Below are 23,386 nucleotides of genomic sequence, written 5' to 3'. Positions count from 1 at the left end.
AATACATCAGTAATTCTATGCATTAGGGGTCCAGCTTTGGTCAGCTTTTGATTTCTCCAGAATAAGCAAGACATATCTTGTTGACTTTGTGCTTTGAATAATAAGTAACAAAACAAAGCAAATGTGATTTAGAATGTGATTAACAGTACATCTTAGAGAGTAACAAATGTTAAATAAGAATTGCTTAATATGAAATATATATACGACAGTCCAACGTAGTTGTTACGATAGTAGGGCTTGATGAAACTTTCGTTAATTTTGAACTCTTTTAATAGTTATGAGTTGAACTTATGACTATGACAGTTTCTGACTTACAGTAAGTTTGAATCATTTGTTGCATGTCAGCTATCTAATGAAATCTAAGCTGAGATAACGTTTGTTCATTCATACTTAGTAAAGATTCCTAAATCCTATTGGTCCATTCAGGTCAGCTGACCGTGGTTAATCCTGTGAGTAATGCACGGTAAAATTACGGGGCATCACTTTAATAAATCTTTGGTTATATGTAACCAAAAATGTTTTGTTTTATGATTTTCTCCCCACACTAATGGTAGTGTATGAATGAACGGGATTAATCAACGGTCTAGCGTGCGTTACTCACATGATTAATGCACTCCGGGTGTTAATGCTATCGCTGGATGCACTCGGGCTCCGCCCTTGTGCATCGCTTGCATTATCCCCCGATCGTGCATTAATCCTGTGAGTAACGCACGCTAGACCGTTGATTAACCCCTTATTCAATATCGAAGACAGACTGTACGTCATGGTTTAACAACGAAAAGAGTACACCAATTGTTGGCCATCTTTCTAATTGTTTCCTTCATAGTGTTGCTGGTAGCTTCACTAATTTACGATAGACTTTTGCGCATTCATCGATATGCAGGACTTCATCTTTAATTCTGACCATGGAAAAGATACTTTCATAAACCAAGGTGACCTGCATTACATGTATGCAGTGTTTACACCCTACGTCTGGTCAGTGCAACTTAGAAGGGTAAGGGATATTAACCAAATTGCGACATTTTCTGCACGAATTGCAGATATATATTTCTTATTTATAAAGCAAATCAGGAAAATAAAATGGACAGGGATTTTACAAACAACTTTGTGAGAGTCCAAAGAAAGCACTTGAAAGAGCAAAGAAATGAATGCCGATGAAAAGATACAGTAAATCGTGAACTGCAAAATCATCTGATTCAGACAAGCACATGGAGAGACTTTTAAAAAGAAACTGCAACCTGAAAAGTAACTCATCAGTTTGGAGCTAAAGACTTGCTCCACTCCCATCAGGCTTTCCGTAAGCCTTTCCACTGCTGTGCACAAGTTTACAGTGCTATAATACATATATTATGAGTCGACCCTGAAACACTTGCTCATCATCGGACGAATAAGACTAAAATTATAATCATGATAAGAGAAGTTTACGAGAATGTCTTAAACAAGTAATTCGCTCTGCTGTAATGTAGAGCCTTCCATTCAGTGACATTTTACACAGTGTTTTACAATGAGTTGTTAATTGCTATCTATGCCATGATCGATTCAATTCTAAATATAATTTTCCCTTCGGTTTATTAAAAACGCAGCCTTGCTTTTACCTTGTAGTGTTAATTTAAGCTTTCAGACTCATTATAGACATAGTCTGTGGTAGACTTTAGGTCAAGAGATCCTCATGTGAGTGTTGCAATACATTTGCCTGTAGACCATCTTGTTGCATTGCAATTAGTGTATATTGAATTGCTTAATGGATGTTGGTCAATTTGGTTGATATGGAGGGGGTGCAGGGAACTATAAGTAAACTCCTTGCCTTCATCAGTCACAGCCTTTAATTAATAACGGTCCAAGTGATTCATTAACAGTGCAATGTAATTTAGATGTTTTTGGTTTCAAAAGGGTTCTATGCAAAGAGAGTAAATCCGAACGAATTGTATTTGGGTTGTTAATTGAAAACTCGGGACATATCATCAAATTGATCTTGCATAGTGTTTTTGTAGTGGACTAAAGATCATGCAGACCATGCACTGTTACATTGTATAAACTCAATGAGGTCCTCAAACAACCAAGGTTATTGTGGTTGAAACAAAAATCTGACCAATTCAATCTGTGAGAGACTTCACAGACTTAGTATTAAAATGAAATAAATATATATGAAGACATTAAAGTGTTCCTATGGGTTTGTTTATTTATTGAGTGCTCTTGAATTCCCTTCTTTTTTTCCCCTTCTTTTTTTGGTTTTGATGATAATCGTAACCTTTGCATTCATAATGGCGTATGTGGGTACGTGTGTGTGTTTGTGACGCCCAGCTTGTAAACACGGTACCTCCAGAAAGAAAGGTCGGACCAATTTCATATTTGGTGTGTAGAAGTACCACACTGAGTGCAAGAAGCCTATTGTTTTAGTGGGGGTCAAAGGTCATTTGTAGTCACCAGGGGTCAAATTGTGAAAACCTTGTAACACGATTGCTCTAGGAAGGAAGCTTGGGCAGACCTCATATTTGGTTTGTAGAAGTACCACATTGAGTACAAGAAGCCTATTGTTTTTGGTGGAAGTCAATTCAGATTTTCAGCGTTGTGATGTCAGTCTGCAAAGGATATTTTCTCAAGTGTCTTGTGACTCTTGTCAGAATTTTTTTGATCACTGAATATTTGTTCTGTTTCGACGCAAAGATCTTTGTTGTAACTAATTGAAAGCTTTCTCTGTGGTTTGTAGTGAATGGTTGAGCAGTGAAGACCCGGTATTAAGACAAACAATTTTTTATAATTGAAGAAAGATGTGGTGATTTAATACAGCATTCAGGGTTTTCTTGCTCATTCTCCTGTAGATGCTACAAAGTGAATAAGAACCTTGATTTCCATCTCTTGAAAATCTTCTTGTTTGCCATACTCATTATTACTATAAGAAAATACAGAGATATTTCAAGGTTTCTATCCTTGAGAGTTAAGGTCTGTATTCTTTTTGTTTGATGTGATTTGTGATTCTTGAAACTATAAGAACTCCCCCCCCCCCACCCTCACTTCAGGAGTCTTTCATCTCTTGAGGCAAAGATTTGATTGATACTGCTCTTGACTTGTTCCAAACAAACAGATAATTTACAAACATACTGCAATAGTTAATAATGCCATGTTAATAATTCACAGCTGCATTCTATACAGTACCCTCCTTATTTACTTCACTTCACTCCTTACCTGTCTCCATGCTATATATGCACTAAAATCAACCAGGTAGCTTACAAAAGTTTACAACATAGTAGGCCAGTGGGAAACACTTCTAAAAAGGTTACCAACTTTTGTAAGCTAGTTTGATGTAAGTGCATAAGTAGAATAGAGACAGGTAAGTATCATGGTTTGTAAATCCCCAAACCAGTGAGTCATCGGGGTCTTTAAGTGATGCATTAATATGATTAATTTATCTCTTTTGACTCATAGCTTTTTTCTTTTTGTTTCTAGCTAACTAGAGGGCCATGCTACGCTTCCTGGTTTCCTGGACTTTTCAGGGACTTGAGTCAAAGATGTCTATTTTGTGATGGATTTGAGTGTTTGTGAAGAGCAGAATGATATCAGAACAGAGATATTTTATAGAGACCAATGTTTGGTCATGATCAACAAAATCGTGGACACTTGGAGGAAATTTCCTCTCTGGGAGTGATATTCTTTTTGATGTTGCCGTTACCAGACCAACAAGGTCAGTTCAATGGGTCAGGAGAACCATGTCACCTAACCAGTGCACAGGTCAGCGGACAGAAAATATGATATAGTTCCTTGAAACATAAAAAACTGAACTAATCTTGTGATCTTTTGAACTGTTAATCTTATGAAATGCAGTGTGCAGAGGTCTGGTGTTACGTTGTTGTTTGTTCTTCAAATTACCTGGTGAAAAACAGAATATGAATTAGACCCAAGTTGATCCACGAGAGCTTCATGTGTTTTTGTCTTTATTTTGTTACTCTGTTGTCATATCAAACATGTTGTCATGGTTTTCTTTTCAATTTCTATTGTCAATGGCAAAGAGTTAGCACAAAAGTGACCAAAAAAATCTATAATGTGAAATGGTAAAGATGATATATCAGACAATGTGATAAAAAGCTGCAAAAGATGAGGAGATTTCAAGTGGAACAGTTTTACAAGGTACATAAAGTAGTGCTGAAGGTTGACAGTAGTAGAAGTTATTAATGGGACTCGTTAGTGATGCCAAAGAAAACATGACTAGAAATGCCAAAATTAAAATTACACAGCAATCCCCTCCCCCCTCCCCCTACTCCCCAATTGATTATGAATTATTGAACCCACCCTTCTCATTGCAGATTGGGCAATGTGATAATTTAAGTGGTATTAACTTTAACAGCCCTGTCTTCCTCATATCCCATTAAAGAGGTCAAGCTTATATGCTTGTTCACCTCCTTATGGCCTGCAGAAGTCTTTTGAGATGCTAAAATTGGTTGTCTTTTCTTTAGGAGGATTTGACTGGCTGTCTTGCACAAGTCACAATAATATGATGCTGGTCTGTCTGTCTTGTAGAGGGGAAGGGGCAGTTCGAACGAAGTAGTTTCGCGGAACTACTACCTGAGAAAATAACGTTACGCTAATAAAAAAGGAACACATGGGCGTGAGTTGCACACTAAAAAAAGCCCCCAAACTCCCTTCCCTATAAGAAATGGGTACTTATCAGGCTGTAATAGGCTGTTGAAAGGCTTAGAAATCCAATAGGATGTGAAGAAGGTAATAATCCAATGTAATCCGGGCAGTTTTCGAAAGATTTGAATCCACTACGAAAACGCATGAGTAAACACTTTGGATGGTAGAATGAGAAGGAAGGGCATTGACCGGAAGGGACCAGTCACTGAAGGTGCACAGTGTTAAAAGATTACCAGGGCATACTAGACACGGTAGAATGAGGTGCCAATGTTGTGGGGAGACAGGTAAGCAGGTCACTCGTAAATATAAAAACAAGTAAGTTTTATAATGTCCTTTTGTGTCAGTATTTGTTTTTCAAATCTTTGGATTCCCTTTTGAGAAGTCCACAATTAGGAATGGTTGATAAGTGATGAAACAGTTCATTGCAAAAAGATGGATGTGAACATAGGGTTGAATTTCTCTTTTCCATTTTATTAACTTTAAATTCTTTTTCTAACATGAAATTAATTATTTGTAACATTGGCACAGCCATGACTCATTGTTCAGTTGCAGATTGCATTTGCTTGTAGTTCAACAATGAACAAGTGGTAGCCTTCACACACACACACACATTTTCACAAAATGGCTAAAAGTTGGCCTTTGTAACATCTTAACCCACAGAAGATTGCAAAAATTATGAAACATTTCAGATTGCACAGATAAACTTTGAAACACAAAATAATGATTACTGCAAGTGAAAAACTTAGATGCCCGAATTCTTTTTTTCTTCCAAATTTTCGTTGATCTTTTCATTACTATGTCAAAAAAATATTTACTCGCATGTGGCAGTGAACAACACATTTTTATCAAAAAAGACACCTTTCACATAGATAATGCACATGATATTTAAAATGACCCACCATCCTTTGCTCTCTATATTCTTTTAAAGGCATACCCTTCTCTGGAAATTCCCATGCCTAACACAAATGTTATACAACTAGTCGCATCCTATGATGTCTCATGCTGAGTTTTCCTACAATAATAGTACCCATGACTGACCTTACCAGAAAGAAGACTAGATATCCACAAATCAATTATTGATTGAATTATTGATTGTCTGAATTGAGAATTCAAGTTACAGATTAGGATTTGTGTGTTTGGGGTAATTATGAATTAATTAAATAATGATCTATGTAGGTGGCATTGTAGTTACCATCGTCATCTTGCCGTTCCGCTTAATATAGCTTGCTGACATCACAACTGATTCATCTTACTATGTGTGATCTAGCAATACAAACAAATGTAAAAATAAATATTCCTCACACAAGGACGACTAATTGAGACCCTGAAGAACTTGGAAAGTATGTGCCACAAAAAAAAAGGCAATGGAAGCATGAAAGTAGTAGTACTTAAATTACATCTAACAACATTGCTTGAGACTCAAGAGCGATTAACTTTCAAATTTTTCGTTAAAGTTTCATCTCTCCCTTTTGCTCCACAATTATATAGTGGAAAACTTGCAACAGTTTTGAAATACATTGAAGGCTGTAACCAATATATATATGTATATATATATATGATGAAATGAAAATGCTTCCTTTATGTTGACAATTACAGGTTCTCTTTACATGGAATAAGTAGTAAATTTTGTGAGGTTATCATACCAAAATCAAAATATGTTCTTGGCATTGTCCAAAAAGAGAATGCAAGGGAATGATTCAATTTGGGAAGGGAATTATGTAGTTTGTACCATATCAGATTTGACCTACAGCATGAACGCTCACACCTTAACCTCTCAACCTTAGGCAGTTTCAAGTCCATTCAAAATATGAATATAGATATGTCAACTGTGTTGTAACCGATGTTGCAGCATTCACTCCGAAAGCCTGGCAAAAGAAAGAAATAGAACAGTTGCATATTTCACTGCATCAACTAATGAAGCTACTTTAAGATGCATCTTCTTCATAGTCTTCATTTTCACCAACGTCTTCTTCTTCAAACTCTCCCTCCTCCTCTGCTGTTGCGTCCTGGTATTGTTGGTATTCAGACACCAAGTCATTCATGTTGCTCTCAGCTTCAGTGAACTCCATCTCGTCCATGCCTTCACCGGTGTACCAATGCAAGAAAGCCTTACGACGGAACATAGCAGTGAACTGATCAGAGATGCGCTTGAACAGCTCTTGAATGGCTGTGCTGTTGCCAATGAAGGTAGAGGACATCTTGAGCCCTCTCGGTGGAATGTCGCAAACGGCGGTCTTGACATTGTTGGGGATCCATTCAACGAAGTAGCTGCTGTTCTTGTTTTGAATGTTCAACATCTGCTCGTCGACCTCCTTCATGGACATACGACCACGGAAGATGGCTGCGACGGTCAAGTAGCGACCATGACGAGGATCACAGGCTGCCATCATGTTCTTGGCGTCAAACATCTGAGTTGTCAGTTCTGGAACAGTGAGGGACCGGTATTGTTGGCTACCACGACTGGTCAGAGGAGCAAACCCTGGCATGAAGAAGTGGAGACGGGGGAATGGTACCATGTTGACAGCAAGCTTTCTAAGATCAGCATTCAACTGTCCAGGGAATCTCAGACAGGTAGTGACACCACTCATAGTAGCTGAGACAAGATGGTTGAGGTCACCATATGTTGGATTAGTTAGCTTTAGAGTACGGAAGCAGATGTCATAGAGAGCTTCATTGTCAATACAATAGGTTTCATCTGTATTTTCAACAAGTTGGTGAACAGAAAGTGTGGCATTGTATGGCTCTACAACTGTGTCTGATACTTTGGGTGATGGTACAACACTGAAGGTGTTCATGATACGGTCTGGATACTCTTCTCTGATCTTGCTAATGAGGAGTGTACCCATACCTGATCCAGTGCCACCACCTAGAGAGTGTGTCAACTGAAAACCTTGAAGACAATCGCAGTTTTCTGCCTCTCGTCTCACTACCTCCAGCACAGAGTCAATGAGCTCAGCGCCCTCTGTGTAATGTCCCTTTGCCCAGTTGTTACCTGCTCCACTCTGTCCAAATACAAAGTTATCTGGTCGAAAGACTTGACCAAATGGTCCAGACCTTACAGAGTCCATTGTGCCTGGCTCCAGATCAACCAGGACAGCCCGAGGTACATACTTCCCTCCTGTGGCTTCATTGAAGTAGACGTTGATCCTCTCTAGTTGAAGATCAGAGTCACCGTGGTAGGTACCGGTGGGGTCGATACCATGTTCATCAGATATGACCTCCCAAAACTGCAGATCAAGAAGAGCATAAAAAGTTTGGGTTAGTCACAAATTAGTTTGAGCTCCATGGCCATTAAAAGCTATAGAAAGGATATTTTTGAATCACATTTGCATTTTTTCCTAATGCTTGAATATCAGACAGTATGTACAATTATTTCTTTCAATTGAAACCATAATCTCAGGGCTGCATTCGATTTCAAATGATCTCTAGTCCATAACAGATTGGGTCATCAGCATCTTAGTTTAGGTCAGAACGCGATGTCTGACAAGACAAGCTGTCAGGGTGACTGGGTCCTGAAGTCAACTAGGGGCCTGGGTACAAGGAGTTTGATATGTGGTAGACTGCTTGTAGTCCAGTTTGTCAGATAGCCCAGGTAGACAAGCTGTCAGGGTGAATGGATCCCGAAGTCAACTATGGGCCTGGATACAACAAGTTTGACATGTGGTAGACTGCTTGTAGTTCAGGTAGTCCAGGTAGACAAGCTGTCAGGGTGAATGGGTCCCGAAGTCAACTATGGGCCTGGGTACAAGAAGTTTGATATGTGGTAGACTGCTGGTAGTCCAGTTTGTCAGATAGCCCAGGTAGACAAGCTGTCAGGGTGAATGGGTCCCAAAGTCAACTATGGGCCTGGATACAACAAGTTTGACATGTGGTAGACTGCTTGTAGTTCAGGTACTCCTTGTAGACAAGCTGTCAGGGTGAATGGGTCCCAAAGTCAACTAGGGGCCTGGGTACAAGAAGTTTGATATGTGGTAGACTGCTTGTAGTCCAGTTTGTCAGATAGCCCAGGTAGACAAGCTGTCAGGGTGAATGGGTCCCCAAGTCAACTAGGGGCCTGGGTACAACAAGTTTGATATGTGGTAGACTGCTTGTAGTCCAGTTTGTCAGATAGCCCAGGTAGACAAGCTGTCAGGGTGAATGGGTCCCGAAGTCAACTATGGGCCTGGATACAACAAGTTTGACATGTGGTAGACTGCTTGTAGTTCAGGTACTCCTTGTAGACAAGCTGTCAGGGTGAATGGGTCCCGAAGTAAACTAGGGGCCTGGTTACAAGAAGTTTGATATGTGGTAGACTGCTGGTAGTCCAGTTTGTCAGATAGCCCAGGTAGACAAGCTGTCAGGGTGAATGGGTCCCAAAGTCAACTAGGGGCCTGGATACAACAAGTTTGACATGTGGTAGACTGCTTGTAGTTCAGGTACTCCTTGTAGACAAGCTGTCAGGGTGAATGGGTCCCGAAGTAAACTAGGGGCCTGGGTACAAGAAGTTTGATATGTGGTAGACTGCTGGTAGTCCAGTTTGTCAGATAGCCCAGATAGACAAGCTGTCAGGGTGAATGGGTCCCAAAGTCAACTATGGGCCTGGATACAACAAGTTTGACATGTGGTAGACTGCTTGTAGTTCAGGTACTCCTTGTAGACAAGCTGTCAGGGTGAATGGGTCCCGAAGTAAACTAGGGGCCTGGGTACAAGAAGTTTGATATGTGATAGACTGCTGGTAGTCCAGTTTGTCAGATAGCCCAGGTAGACAAGCTGTCAGGGTGAATGGGTCCCAAAGTCAACTATGGGCCTGGATACAACAAGTTTGACATGTGGTAGACTGCTTGTAGTTCAGGTACTCCTTGTAGACAAGCTGTCAGGGTGAATGGGTCCCAAAGTCAACTAGGGGCCTGGGTACAAGAAGTTTGATATGTGGTAGACTGCTTGTAGTCCAGTTTGTCAGATAGCCCAGGTAGACAAGCTGTCAGGGTGAATGGGTCCCCAAGTCAACTAGGGGCCTGGGTACAACAAGTTTGATATGTGGTAGACTGCTTGTAGTCCAGTTTGTCAGATAGCCCAGGTAGACAAGCTGTCAGGGTGAATGGGTCCCGAAGTCAACTATGGGCCTGGATACAACAAGTTTGACATGTGGTAGACTGCTTGTAGTTCAGGTACTCCTTGTAGACAAGCTGTCAGGGTGAATGGGTCCCGAAGTAAACTAGGGGCCTGGTTACAAGAAGTTTGATATGTGGTAGACTGCTGGTAGTCCAGTTTGTCAGATAGCCCAGGTAGACAAGCTGTCAGGGTGAATGGGTCCCAAAGTCAACTAGGGGCCTGGATACAACAAGTTTGACATGTGGTAGACTGCTTGTAGTTCAGGTACTCCTTGTAGACAAGCTGTCAGGGTGAATGGGTCCCGAAGTAAACTAGGGGCCTGGGTACAAGAAGTTTGATATGTGGTAGACTGCTGGTAGTCCAGTTTGTCAGATAGCCCAGATAGACAAGCTGTCAGGGTGAATGGGTCCCAAAGTCAACTATGGGCCTGGATACAACAAGTTTGACATGTGGTAGACTGCTTGTAGTTCAGGTACTCCTTGTAGACAAGCTGTCAGGGTGAATGGGTCCCGAAGTAAACTAGGGGCCTGGGTACAAGAAGTTTGATATGTGATAGACTGCTGGTAGTCCAGTTTGTCAGATAGCCCAGGTAGACAAGCTGTCAGGGTGAATGGGTCCCAAAGTCAACTATGGGCCTGGATACAACAAGTTTGACATGTGGTAGACTGCTTGTAGTTCAGGTACTCCTTGTAGACAAGCTGTCAGGGTGAATGGGTCCCGAAGTCAACTAGGGGCCTGGGTACAAGAAGTTTGACATGTGGTAGACTGCTGGTAGTCCAGTTTTCAGATAGCCCAGGTAGACAAGCTGTCAGGGTGAATGGGTCCCGAAGTCAACTATGGGCCTGGGTACAACAAGTTTGATATGTGGTAGACTGATGGTAGTCCAGTTTGTCAGATAGCCCAGGTAGACAAGCTGTCAGGGTGAATGTGTCCCGAAGTCAACTAGGGGCCTGGGTACAAGAAGTTTGATATGTGGTAGACTGCTGGTAGTCCAGGTTGTCAGGTAGACAAGCTGTCAGGGTGATTGGGTCGTGAAGACAACAAGTTCGATATGCTGTAGACTGCTGGTAGTCCAGGTTGTCAAGTAGACAAGCTGTCAGGGTGAATGTGTCCCGAAGTCAACTAGGGGCCTGGGTACAAGAAGTTTGATATGTGGTAGACTGCTGGTAGCCCAGGTTGTCAGGTAAGCAAGCTGTCAGGGTGATTGGGTCGTGAAGACAACTAGGAGCCTGGATACAAGAAGTTTGATATGCTGTAGACTGCTGGTAGTCCAGGTTGTCAGGTAGACAAGCTGTCAGGGTGACTGGGTCCCGAAGTCAACTTGGGGCCTGGGTACAAGAAGTACGTTTGATATGTTGTAGACTGCTGGTAGTCCAGGTTGTCAGGTAGACAAGCTGTCAGGGTGATTGGGTCGTGAAGACAAGTAGGAGCCTGGATACAACAAGTTTGATATGTTGTAGACTGCTGGTAGTCCAGGTTGTCAGGAAGTCCAGGTAGATAAGCTGTCAGAGTGACTGGGTCGTGAAGTCAACTAGAGGCCTGGATACAACAAGTTTGATATGTCCCGAAAGGGTAGCCTATTCCAGACCATAACATACTTTAAATCTATAATATGTGAAAAATGACCCATACGCAAAAACTATATTTTCATCGAATAGTTAACAGATAGTAAAATCTAATAAACATCTTCCTAGAGTTATCTATTACTTTACCTGCATACGCAAATCCAGCTCTGCCTTTTTATCAACGTCACACCCATGACAAGACAACGATTCAGAAATCAACTTTTAATTTATTATTGCTCGGATGAACACGTCAGAAGACCGCAATAAATATGGCATTTTACAGTTTAAAGTCTTTGTAAACTCTTTACAGAGTAAATGTCTGACATCTGGTCTGGTCATATCATCAAACCATGGAGGTAAAAACCTACTTGCTTCTCAGGTTTCTCGTCAGAACCGAGGCAAAGCGGAAATTTACAGTCTCCTCTTGGGAGACTAGGCTACATAGCCTATTTCCTGTTCTAGTTGATTAAGAACTGTAACGCAGTTTGATATATATGTGACACACAGATATGTGGGAGAATTAATCAAATCTCCATATATTGGTATGGATAGCACTGCTACCATATGATGGGTATACCTATGCACGTTTAACGTGAAAATTAGAGTAGACTTGTAGTAGCAAATAATGGCCTAATTATTGGTTGTCGCTCCGACTGATGGGTCCGGGAAGGGAATGGAGTGGTGCAATGTAGCATGGGTTACGAGTCCTATTGTACACTGCAGGCGAAACAGCTTTGGTATGACTGTGTTGGGCCAATGAAACACATTAAAATGGGCAGGGTGGGTTGGGGAAGAAGTTACTGAGGAAGTCCACAAATATCTGATCAAAATATGGTAACAAAATATACCGTATTCAGTTATTTCTAGGATGAACAAATGTCTCTATCCCTCATGTTCAATGCAATTACACATTAAGTCTAACATGAAGAAAAGGAAGATCATGAAAAGTATTTGACATAAATGAAAAACTTTGTTCATCCACATTAATACAGAATTAATCATTCACCATGAGGAGACTAGTATCAGACGAGCCCATCGTTTGATGTTTGTAGTTGAAGGAACATTGGGTCAAAGGTCGTTTGTTTGGCTTCCAATTTACATGCTAATAATTGCTAAAAAAGATTTTGAAAGTACGTCACTGGAGGTTCTCTTTTCTCCCGGAAGGTCAACTCAAGGGGTCACCAGTATCCAAACCCAAATTTAGCAAGGTAAACAATGCTAAATTTGTGCAAGTTATTGTCCTTGTCTTTCTAACTTGTCAATAAAATGTTTCGAATAATTGAGCATATTAGTGGTACTCTACAACGGACCAGTCTTGCCATTGATAAAGAATAGAATTAAAAACAAAAGAAATATACAGTTCTAGTGGTAAGTTAGCTGTAAATATTGTAAGCGTAAGCAATTATCTTTGATAATCCTAAAGTTTTGATGAACAGTATGGTATTTTTTTTTTCTCGACCGGCTTATACTGCAGTATGGTAAGCACATGGAACGTATATCGCGCGACACGCCCTTCTGTGAGATGCCCAAAAAAATGATGTCATTAGCCGCGAGACAAAGGATATGCATAAAGACTGATAAAGCAGGGAGTGTCGTCTGCAAAATAAACAGAGAAGGAATTTGCCATAGAAATGAAACAAAAAGCAACAAAACTATGATAACATAAAATATGAAACTAACCTTTGCGCCTATTTGGTTCCCACATTGTCCGGCTTGGATGTGAACGATCTCCCGCATTTTGTTGTTACTGTAATTCAGCTAAACTACTAAAACAAACCAGTACCTCCGTGCAGCTCGCCGTCAGCCGTGGAAATAATTTTCCCCATCGATGATGATGACACATGCCCGGGTATTTCGTTTGGCTTCACGTGTTCTCCTTATTATTATGCAACGGCGCTCCTTGGCAAGTGAGAGGCTTGAGGTAGCCTACTTCCGCATTCACATTAATATGTAGCAATCCCCAGCAGCGCCGGAATGATGACGAGGGAAAGATATATAAACTGATTCCTGCTTCTTGCGGTTTGTCAGAGCTGAATCATCCAAAATAAGACGAAAAATGAATAAAGCAAGTGAAGTTTGGAAATCCTGTACAGACGAAACGCTAACATATGCAATGAATATTTCTCCATATAATATGCAATGGAGGGCGAGAGATATCCGCATAAAAACAATACAATATATTAGCCTACTATATGTTATAGTTATTGTGGATATAGAAAATGTCCAATAATAAATTAAAGGATGTTTAGAATATAGGATGTGATGGGGAGGGAGGGAGGGGAAATATTTCAGTCACATTTTGCTAAACGTACACCTTTTATTTTTCGGCTTTGACAGCTCATTAACCTCCCATATATTTATGGTTTGAAGGAACCCCAAACTGAAGCAAAATGAACCATCGTTGACTGTTAATAGCAACATCTAGTGAAGAGTGAAGAATGTCTTGCTCAGTTTGTCAGCGTAAAACATGTCCACAAACTTAGGCCTATGAGAATCAATCTCAGAGATATTCTGTAAGGTGTATTGTAAGATTTTAAACTTAGTGACCATTTTTTAGCATACCTATCAAATAATGTGTCACTATGAATTAGATTGTGTCAAGTGATAGCACAAACATGCGCACGATTCAAGGTGTAATACAGTCTCGTTGTTTTTGTGATTAGCAAAGGCAAGCCTTTAGAGGTCGTTCACGTGACGTCATCCCGATCCTTTGTACTTCCATAAATGAAATGGGCGATACAGAACAAAACTATGATTAAGTATTAAATCACCTTCCAAACCCTAACTCACTTTCTCTCCGAGAATCCAAATGAAACAATAACAATATACTGAGCTATGGAGCCTTATACGTAACTTGTTACCATAAGTTATCTAGTGGAGTAAGGGTTGATTGGGCAGGGTCGGATCTTGCTACCATAAGTTCTCTAGTGGAGTTAGGGTTTGTTGGGCAGACGGTCAGATCCGGTCAAGGACCCCGAGTCACCTTTTGAAAAAAATTTTGACACTAAAAATCAGGTAAAAGCATATTGATCGATGCAATCAGTCACCAGTTGAAAACATGTATAGCATGCATATTTTTTTAACGAATATATATGCATCTCCATTTCGGATGCTATCTATGAACATCAACAGCGTCTTCCTTGCTTAACACTTGACCCACGGGGTCTACCGCCCATCGGCCGGTCTTCACATCTTGATGATAAAAAAATACATTGTATCGAAATGAAAGAGAGTGTTTGAATATTGCATTTACAGCCTCCGTTAGACCGTTTGCAGTCCTGTATTAAAGTACTTTGTCTAACATTCTGAATTGTATTATGTTATTTTTATTTCAGGTTACAGCACCACCTCCTCCCCCCCCCCCCCCCTTTCACTCTTCGTTATTCCACCCTCCTTGTCCTTTGGCCAACCAACGGAAGGGAAGTTCTTTCAACATTGGAATATGACACTCTCTTTGCCTCCCCTCCCCCCCTGCCCACACTCACCCACGGGACAATTATTAACCCACGTCCGTCAATAAAGACCTGGTACAGTCACTTCACATATCGTTGAGACGGAATCCTGTGCTGCTGTGGAACCATGGATTTAAATTACGAGTGAACCTGCTACTCTGTGAGTCTTTGTTAAAGTTTGAAAGCCCTTCCCGCCGTGCTTTCTGTAGGACCATTTGGTTTATAGCAGGCTAAAAAGTGATATATCAGCACGCCCACGTGGTCTCCCTCCCCGCCCCACGGTACTATTTTAATCCCCACCTGTGTTAAGCTGTTGCAATCTCAGGCTAATAATTTTTCTAGGTTATCATAAGGGGAAGCGAGTGCATCAAAAGTACTACCCGCATCCCCTCCCGCCCCCCCCCCCCATCCCGGCCACCTTGGCCGCCCACCTTCATATATACACCCACTGTATCTCAATAGCCGTGTACATTGTTACACGTTAGTTGTAAGCTACATTCAGTTGTAAACCTCAACTATTTCAGTCACATTTGAGTTATATCCTCCTCTACCCTACCCGTCGGGCTTTCTCTCCCTCCCACTTGCTCTCCCTTTCTCTCCCCTCCCATTCTCCCACTTCCCCTTTCTCTCCCTTCTCCTGTCTTCCCCTTTCTCTCCCCCCCCCCTTTACCCTTCCCTACCGCGTTACTTTTCAAGGTCAATTTTTTCCTAGTAATAAAGTAATCATGCAATACCAAAATTACAGAAAAACAGACAACGCTTACCGTACTATCTATCAATGTATGCCACGTACACATGAAATGTTTATTGGTATCGCCAAGTTATTGTTACAATAACGCAAGGGTAATTATTCTCGTAACAGCGAGTTGTAGATTACTGTATTAAACATTGTCATAATATGTAGTTTCCTTCTGGGAGTCTGTTCTTTAACGAGAGCGATGGAATGACTTTAATGATATGACTTTTATATATTTCTTAAGTCAATGAATATTCCTGTATGCTAGAAGACACTCAGCTATTCCTAGCAACTACGATGAACCATGTGACCTTAAATCAACTATGAAATGCAGCAAAGTAAAAATATCATCAGTGGGATGTTATACGAGGGGTGGATGGTGGGTGGGGGATTCCGAATATCCAATGTTAATGCCAGGTTACAACACAAAGTGTGTCAATATTAGGAGACTGTCAACGTTAAGGTTATACTCAAGTAGAATACCTCGTAGCCTATATATTCACATTACTATAGGCCTCCACGCCAGAGAAATACGTTTTTTTTTGTGGTGAATTGTTGATAGTAATGCAACACTTATATCCTCTTGACCTTGTCTTACATTCGCTTGGCTATTCACTTTACATTTCAAATAGTCGGAAGAAAACTTCCGATTTGCATTTCCGGAATTAACCGGATCCAAGCGGAATCATTGATTATATGTTAATTAAAGTTGATGAGGCGAATAGTAGCCATACGGTAGCTAGTATAGCTGTGTGTCTTAGTTTGATTCTGTTTTTACCTCCATGGTTTGATAAATCCGAACTGATTTGCCCTGTATTCGATGGGTTGCTTTTGCATGAACGTCCTTTCAGCTGTAAGGCGTTAATCTTTTACTTAGCAACATTATGATTCGGTTATTTTTATCTTTAAACATTTCAGTAAATACGTAATATTGCAAAACAATGTTAACTTCCTTCATGCACACTAAACTCATAATAAAGTAAGACACCTTAGAAATTCGACGTAAATAGCTTCCTGTCCTGACCTTTTTCAAGGATTCCAACGTTGGTAACTATGGCTCTAGTTAACAACTGGTCATTTTATGTTGGTTTCCATGGATAGCTCTGCAAAGTCAAAGCCACAAATGGATGGAATATGTCGTTTACTGTATGATCAGTTTCATTTTTATAGATTCTTGGCATGAAATTGTACGGCGAGGACATTTCTTAAATCAACAGCACATTGATCACCTGATGTAGTTCTACCTTTTACACATACAAGCAAACAAATTTTAGGACAAACATTGTAACAAACGTCTTTGCATATTATAAGGTATTGAATGGAATTCAAAAAGATGCTTTATGAATCAACTGTTCAAACATTCACTGGACCTGAAGGGTGATTATTGAGAAAACTAAGCTGCCTCTTCTTCTTCATCTTCTTCCTCTCCCTCTACAAACTCTCCCTCCTCCTCCGCGGTTGCATCCTGGTATTGTTGGTATTCAGACACCAAGTCATTCATGTTGCTCTCAGCTTCAGTGAACTCCATCTCGTCCATGCCTTCACCGGTGTACCAATGCAAGAAAGCCTTACGACGGAACATAGCAGTGAACTGCTCTGAGATACGCTTAAACAGCTCTTGAATAGCAGTGCTGTTGCCGATGAAAGTGGACGCCATTTTGAGTCCACGTGGTGGGATGTCACAAACAGCGGTCTTGACATTGTTAGGGATCCATTCGACGAAGTAGCTGCTGTTCTTGTTCTGGACATTCAACATCTGCTCATCAACCTCCTTCATGGACATACGACCACGGAAGATGGCTGCGACGGTCAGGTAGCGACCATGACGAGGATCGCAGGCTGCCATCATGTTCTTACTGTCAAACATTTGTTGTGTCAGCTCTGGAACAGTGAGGGACCGGTATTGTTGGCTACCACGACTGGTCAGAGGAGCAAACCCTGGCATGAAGAAGTGGAGACGGGGGAATGGTACCATGTTGACAGCAAGCTTTCTAAGATCAGCATTTAACTGTCCAGGGAATCTAAGACATGTAGTGACACCACTCATGGTAGCTGAGACAAGATGGTTGAGGTCACCATATGTTGGTGTGGTCAACTTCAGGGTACGGAAGCAGATGTCATAGAGAGCTTCATTGTCAATACAAAATGTCTCGTCTGTGTTTTCAACGAGTTGGTGCACAGACAGTGTGGCATTGTATGGCTCTACAACTGTGTCTGATACTTTAGGCGATGGTACAACACTGAAGGTGTTCATAATACGGTCTGGGTATTCCTCACGAATCTTACTAACAAGGAGGGTACCCATACCTGACCCGGTGCCACCTCCTAGAGAGTGTGTAAGCTGGAATCCTTGAAGACAATCGCAGTTTTCTGCCTCTCTTCGTACAACTTCTAGCACAGAGTCAATGAGCTCAGCGCCCTCTGTGTAATGTCCCTTTGCCCAGTTGTTACCTGCTCCACTCTGTCCAAACACAAAGTTGTCTGGTCTGAAAATTTGACCAAATGGTCCAGACCTTACAGAGTCCATGGTGCCTGGCTCCAGATCAACCAGGACAGCCCGAGGTACATACTTCCCTCCGGTGGCTTCAGTGTAGTAGACGTTGATCCTCTCCAGTTGTAGATCAGAGTCACCGTGGTAGGCACCAGTTGGGTCGATGCCATGTTCATCAGAGATGACCTCCCAAAACTGGTAAAGAAACAGAAAACATGAATACCAGTGAGAAGGTGCAATTATTTAAACAGATGTTCGTTTTGAAAGAATCTCATGTCTCTTTTTAAATCACTTTGGAAGGTATATCATCTTCTGACGGACATATCCTTTCCTGGTCTTCTACCTCCCCCATCCCCACCCCACACCGCACACCCACACCCCACGATGACATAAAAAGTCCAATGTACTAGGCTGTGTTGTTCGCTGCAGCCTGCAAGACTCCTAGGACATTTGATATCAATAGTGGAAACTCAAACTTCGTTAAGACAGGTGGAATTCGTTTTTGGTTCAGTTTCCAGAATTACGTCGAGAAGATCTCCCCCATACGAATGGAAGTTTGTTTGACACAAGAGACTATTCTGCATTTACTGACAGATATCAGGGGCGTAGCCAGGATTTTCAAAGTTGTAGGCACGACTATCTGAGCGGAGCGCCACCATCGGTTGGCGCGGAGCGTACAAGAAAATTGTTGGTTTTACAAACCCCCAGATGGCTGGAAACGGCCCTTCCCGAGTGGACATTCTGGTTCCATAGCCTCCTGCTAACTTGAGACACCTCAATCAATATCACTTTTAAACCCCAAAAACAAACGAGTTAAAATAGTACGTAATTCAATACTACATAATGTATTTAAAATTAGCAAGGTACGGTACATGTACAGAGTAAGCCAGTAACAACAGGCAACAAAGTGCTGCAGCTCTACAAAGTCTGTTGTTAATCACAATAGGCTTATTTGACCAGGGAGTTGTTATGGATTCCATAACAACTCCCTGATTTGACTGTGGAATGTTTCTCAACTGAAATATTATCTGCGTAAACGATGTTAAAAACTGACAAGATCGGATCCTAGTCTTTTTCGGCGGGTAGAGTGTTGTATGAAACGGCACGCGATAGAAATGACAGCCTAGATGACAGAAGAATAGGTCACCTAATTTAGCCATATTCTTGCTACGTTCATTTCATAGTTTTTCCTGTCTAGACTCTAAAACTCGTCCAGCAAGCTTATGGATTTGAATTATGGGTGATTTAAAAAAAAGATAACTTGGCCAAAAAAAGTGTAGGCCCTGGCCTAAAGTGCTACATACTGGCTACGCCCCTGGATATTTAGCAAAATAAGCACCAAACCAGAATGCAAAAATGCATTGTGGTTTCGATGATGTAACATGAGCAGTTTTCTTCATGAATCTGATGTAATGTATAGTGAGGGTGTACAACATACTTGATCTTAGTAATACAGTGAAAAGCAGTGTGATGTGACAAACAATAAATGCACAATGACACAGGCTGTCCTGAAATGACAAATGACCTCAACAGCAGGCTTCTTGTACTAAATGGGATATATCAGCATACTAAATATGACATTTGTCCTAGTTGAAATATTGTGTAAAACATTCTTTTCGCAATTTGACCCCTGTTGAACTCAAACGACCAATGACCTCATTGACTTCTTGTACTCAATGTGGAACAATTACATACAACATATGCGATCTGTCCAAGCTTCCATTGCGATATTATGTTTAGCAAGGTACGTTAGTGTAGAGAGACAGGTAAGAGGGGAGTGAAGTAAATGTTTGGTGTTTGTTGACTTTAAATGACCTTTGACCTCCAACCAAAAGCAATAAAAGGCTCCTTAAATTTGATATGGTACATCTACACACTAGATATGAGATCTGCCCAAGCTTCCCTTCTTGAGATATCGTGTTTACACGTTTTTCACAATTTGACCCTTGGTGGCCCCAAATGACCTTTGACCTCCACCCAAAAAATAGACTTCTTTTGCTTAATGTGATACGTCTACACACTAAATATGAGGTCTGCTCAAGCTTCTCTTATTGAGATATCGTGTTTACAAGGTTTTCACAATTTGACCCCTTGTGACCCCAAATAAACTTTGACCTCCACCAAAAACAATAGGCTTCTTGTACTCAATGTGATACTTCTACGCACCTTATATGAAATTGGTCCAACCTTCCCTTCTTGAGATATCGTGTTTACAAGCTGGGCGTCACAATCGCACGCACACACACATACGTCATCATGAATGCAAAGGTTACGATTATCATCGAAACCAAAAAGTAAGAGGTTCAGGTGAAACATTGTAGTAGGCCTATATGTGCTAATAGTTCGTAGAGCTAATACAATTTTAAAACACAATTAAAAAACTCTTTTCAAAAAGCAAAAAGACCTCCGGCGTCTGAAGTAACATGAAAGAGAATAATGTATTTTGTTACGTGCAGATCTTTTGAATACATATTGACATTGGAAAACCTTGAAATTCTTCATAGACTATATATATATATAATATTGAAATCACATAGCGTGCAACTATAATACCCCATCACGTTTCTAACAGTCGTGCAACCATAATACCCCATCACGTTACTAAAAGCCACGGTACTAAAAGTCAGGGGGGTCGAAGTGCGGTCTTTTCATTAGGTTTAATAATCGATGACTCATCTGCACTAACAAGCTATAATGACAAATTAGCCACATTCGTATGCCTAAATCCCTCTATATCAACCACTGCTAAATATTTCATAGCAGAAAAAAAAGATAAGTTATCAGGAGCCATCAAAGAGGATATAGTAGAAAGATAATTTGTGAGTGATGGCAAAGTAGTTTATACTAACGACGTGTTATTTATGTTATTGTTTGTTGAGGCGGTTTTATAGGATTTTGTAATGTGCGAGCGGACTGAAAGATAATCCTGTACTCGTACCAAGAGAAAGCATACTTGTACTAGTAATTATGGCTGTTATACTCTAAGGCTACTAAAAGTCTGATTTTCTCTATCACAAAATAACTCACTGTTCACAAGAGGACACAATAGTGGGACAGTTTACGGGCTTTGAGGAATACTTGTACGGAGTATCAGTATACGTACACGTATTATAGTGTTGAAGATTGATAAACTGTTCGTGTGTATATACTCGCCATAATGCATTGGTAACCGTATACTCGTATTTACACTGTTTATATTTATTATATGCAATAGTGATAGTACTCAAATTCGCGCTTGGATTCTTAAACTCGTATACTCCATACTCATACAAAATATTGGTAGATCATCCTCATATGTATGTAGGTGGAGCCTGACTAAGCCGACGTCATCATCAAATTTAAGGAGCGTACCATGGACGTTTAACATAATTTAAGTTAATGGAGATTGTCTTGAAACTTAAATAGAAATACAAAAGGTTATATTTCTTTTCCGCTTTTTGTTATGAACTAGCAATTTTAGTAAAGGTGGCCTTACACCGATTAGTTTCATATCATTTAGTAAATACATGTACGTTGAAAGCTAAATGACAGTTTGAAGAACGAATTGCTATGAAACCTTTCCACACTTTCCTTAAGCATTAATTCTTCTAAACAGACGATCACATAAATGTCTCCCTCCATCCAAATGTCATCCGGCCACTCCACCTCCTACACTACACTACATGGATCCATGTTTGACCCTAAATGTCTTTTTGTAAGTATCTTAATACTGTTTTATTGTTTCCTTCGATCCAAACAAACATCGTTTGCCCTTATCCCCCTCCCCTCCGCCCCCATCTCGTCCCGATTTTGCAGCTACATCACTAGAATCTTGAACTTCTCTTCTACATCATTCAATCATGGTATACAGAACTATTAAATCAAGTTACTTTATAGGCAGCAGTGTGGCCTGTGTTGAACTGTGTAGTGCACGCTGATGTTCATACCCGTGTATACGGTTTCCATATTAAAGTGTGTAAACGTGCATGTACAAAACACACACACACACGCGCACACAACGCGTGTATTGATTCTTACTAAGACCACACCCCGTCGTTGGTTTCATACCGCAGGTTGTGGCACACATATATGTCTACACAGAGTAGAGTTCGTGTGCGCAGTGCATTAAACATACTGTACTTATATACATACGAAACATTGTCATTGACCTAGGCCTACATGATTATATCTCAGTTGCTCAAAGCATCGTCAATTTATTACAACATTTGTATAGCATCCCTTATTAATTTTAGCTTGCTGCAGTTTATCGATTAAAGCAATTGTTAGTGACATCATACCATTACAATGATGCCAATGAAATATTTATATTTTGTGATTACAACAGTTAGGTCTTACATGACAAGGAAAGCTTGGTTATAGTATAGTGGTTCATAACACATTACCAATTCCCTACTTAACATAAATTTGTTAATGATATAGCTTAGGACACTTTCTTCAAGACTATTAAGAAAGGCAATCCCCATACCTTGGCTCCGATTTGGTTGCCACACTGCCCCGCTTGGATGTGAACAATTTCTCGCATGATGAATTGCAAATTTCAGGAAGAAGTTCAGTAAATACCACAATAACAACAACTACCCCTTCTTGCGAACACAACTCACCGCTCCCGAGCACGCACAGAGCAAAAGTAACGACAATCTATGGACTGTTCGTGAATTCCCCTTTACAATCACACTGGTACTATATAACGATTTTATTCAACATTAAAATAGGCAGACGACATCGATTTAGGCTTATTATGACGTAGAGTAGTAAAACGAAGGTTTTTTAATACACCCCAAGTGATTGCTATAGCAACATTAATTAATTGGAAGAACAATGAGGATCAAAGAGGTCCGTGGAATTAAGGAGTTTGGTATAGGTAGCTTTGTAGACCATGGTCTTTCCATCCGTTTAAGTGTTTTATTTCCGAGGGGAGACGCCCTTACTTTGTTTTCCCGTATTCTCGTATTCTCATTGGCTCAGACGAATGACTCAAGCTTTTACCGTCAACATCATATCATTTCCAACAAGCCTGCCAGTCTTTCAACAGCTGATGACTCGAAAGGATGATCGTGAACGGAGAGAAACGGCAAGAGGAAATACACGAGAGCAAATATATGATTAATGAATGCACTCCAACAGCCTTGGCAAGCTGCAGTAAAAGGTTAATTCAGACACACACACACACAAAACCAGACATGTTTTAGTGACTCATGGCACGACATGAACTGAACAGTCACGATATTACTATAGACATTAATAAGATACACGAATCTGAGACAGGAAGATCCGATAGGGCTTATCGCTGTTCGTACGTTAAGAGCTGTTATCGCTGTATAATTAGATGAACGTTTTCTTTTTAGCAGAAGGAAAGCACTGTTCGAAAAGTTTTCATGCATAAGCATAAAGCTATAGCTTATATACGTGTAGTCGCATACAG

General features: G+C 40.6%; 2 protein-coding genes across 2 annotated transcripts; both read right to left on the bottom strand.

The window, feature by feature from the left end:
- Positions 1-5,439: 5,439 nt before the first annotated feature.
- LOC139965767 (tubulin beta-4B chain-like) lies at positions 5,440-13,187 on the bottom strand. Its single transcript, XM_071968457.1, has 2 exons — positions 12,966-13,187; positions 5,440-7,856 (listed from the first exon to the last, which is right to left on the bottom strand). The coding sequence occupies exons 1-2, from the start codon at positions 13,020-13,022 to the stop codon at positions 6,555-6,557; spliced, it is 1,359 nt and encodes a 452-aa protein (XP_071824558.1). The 5' UTR covers positions 13,023-13,187; the 3' UTR covers positions 5,440-6,554.
- Positions 13,188-15,510: 2,323 nt separating this feature from the next.
- LOC139965763 (tubulin beta-4 chain-like) lies at positions 15,511-23,175 on the bottom strand. The gene is made up of 2 exons (XM_071968447.1): positions 22,430-23,175; positions 15,511-18,159 (listed from the first exon to the last, which is right to left on the bottom strand). Exons 1-2 carry the CDS (start codon positions 22,484-22,486, stop codon positions 16,867-16,869), a joined length of 1,350 nt encoding a protein of 449 aa, XP_071824548.1. The 5' UTR covers positions 22,487-23,175; the 3' UTR covers positions 15,511-16,866.
- Positions 23,176-23,386: the final 211 nt, after the last annotated feature.

Source organism: Apostichopus japonicus, chromosome 3 (assembly GCF_037975245.1).
Source record: "Apostichopus japonicus isolate 1M-3 chromosome 3, ASM3797524v1, whole genome shotgun sequence".
NCBI lineage: Eukaryota > Metazoa > Echinodermata > Holothuroidea > Aspidochirotida > Stichopodidae > Apostichopus > Apostichopus japonicus.
This window is presented reverse-complemented; position numbering and strand designations above follow the sequence as displayed.

What these genes read in the sequence shown, in the direction of transcription:
- LOC139965767 (XM_071968457.1), bottom strand. Translation starts at nt 13,022, where the DNA reads ATGCGGGAGATCGTTCACATCCAAGCCGGACAATGTGGGAACCAAATA. An exon ending in GGAACCAAATAGGCGCAAAG is followed by an intron (nt 7,857 to 12,965) that starts GTTAGTTTCATA and finishes CTTGATCTGCAG; the next exon opens with TTTTGGGAGGTCATATCTGA.
- LOC139965763 (XM_071968447.1), bottom strand. Translation starts at nt 22,486, where the DNA reads ATGCGAGAAATTGTTCACATCCAAGCGGGGCAGTGTGGCAACCAAATC. An exon ending in GCAACCAAATCGGAGCCAAG is followed by an intron (nt 18,160 to 22,429) that starts GTATGGGGATTG and finishes TTTCTTTACCAG; the next exon opens with TTTTGGGAGGTCATCTCTGA.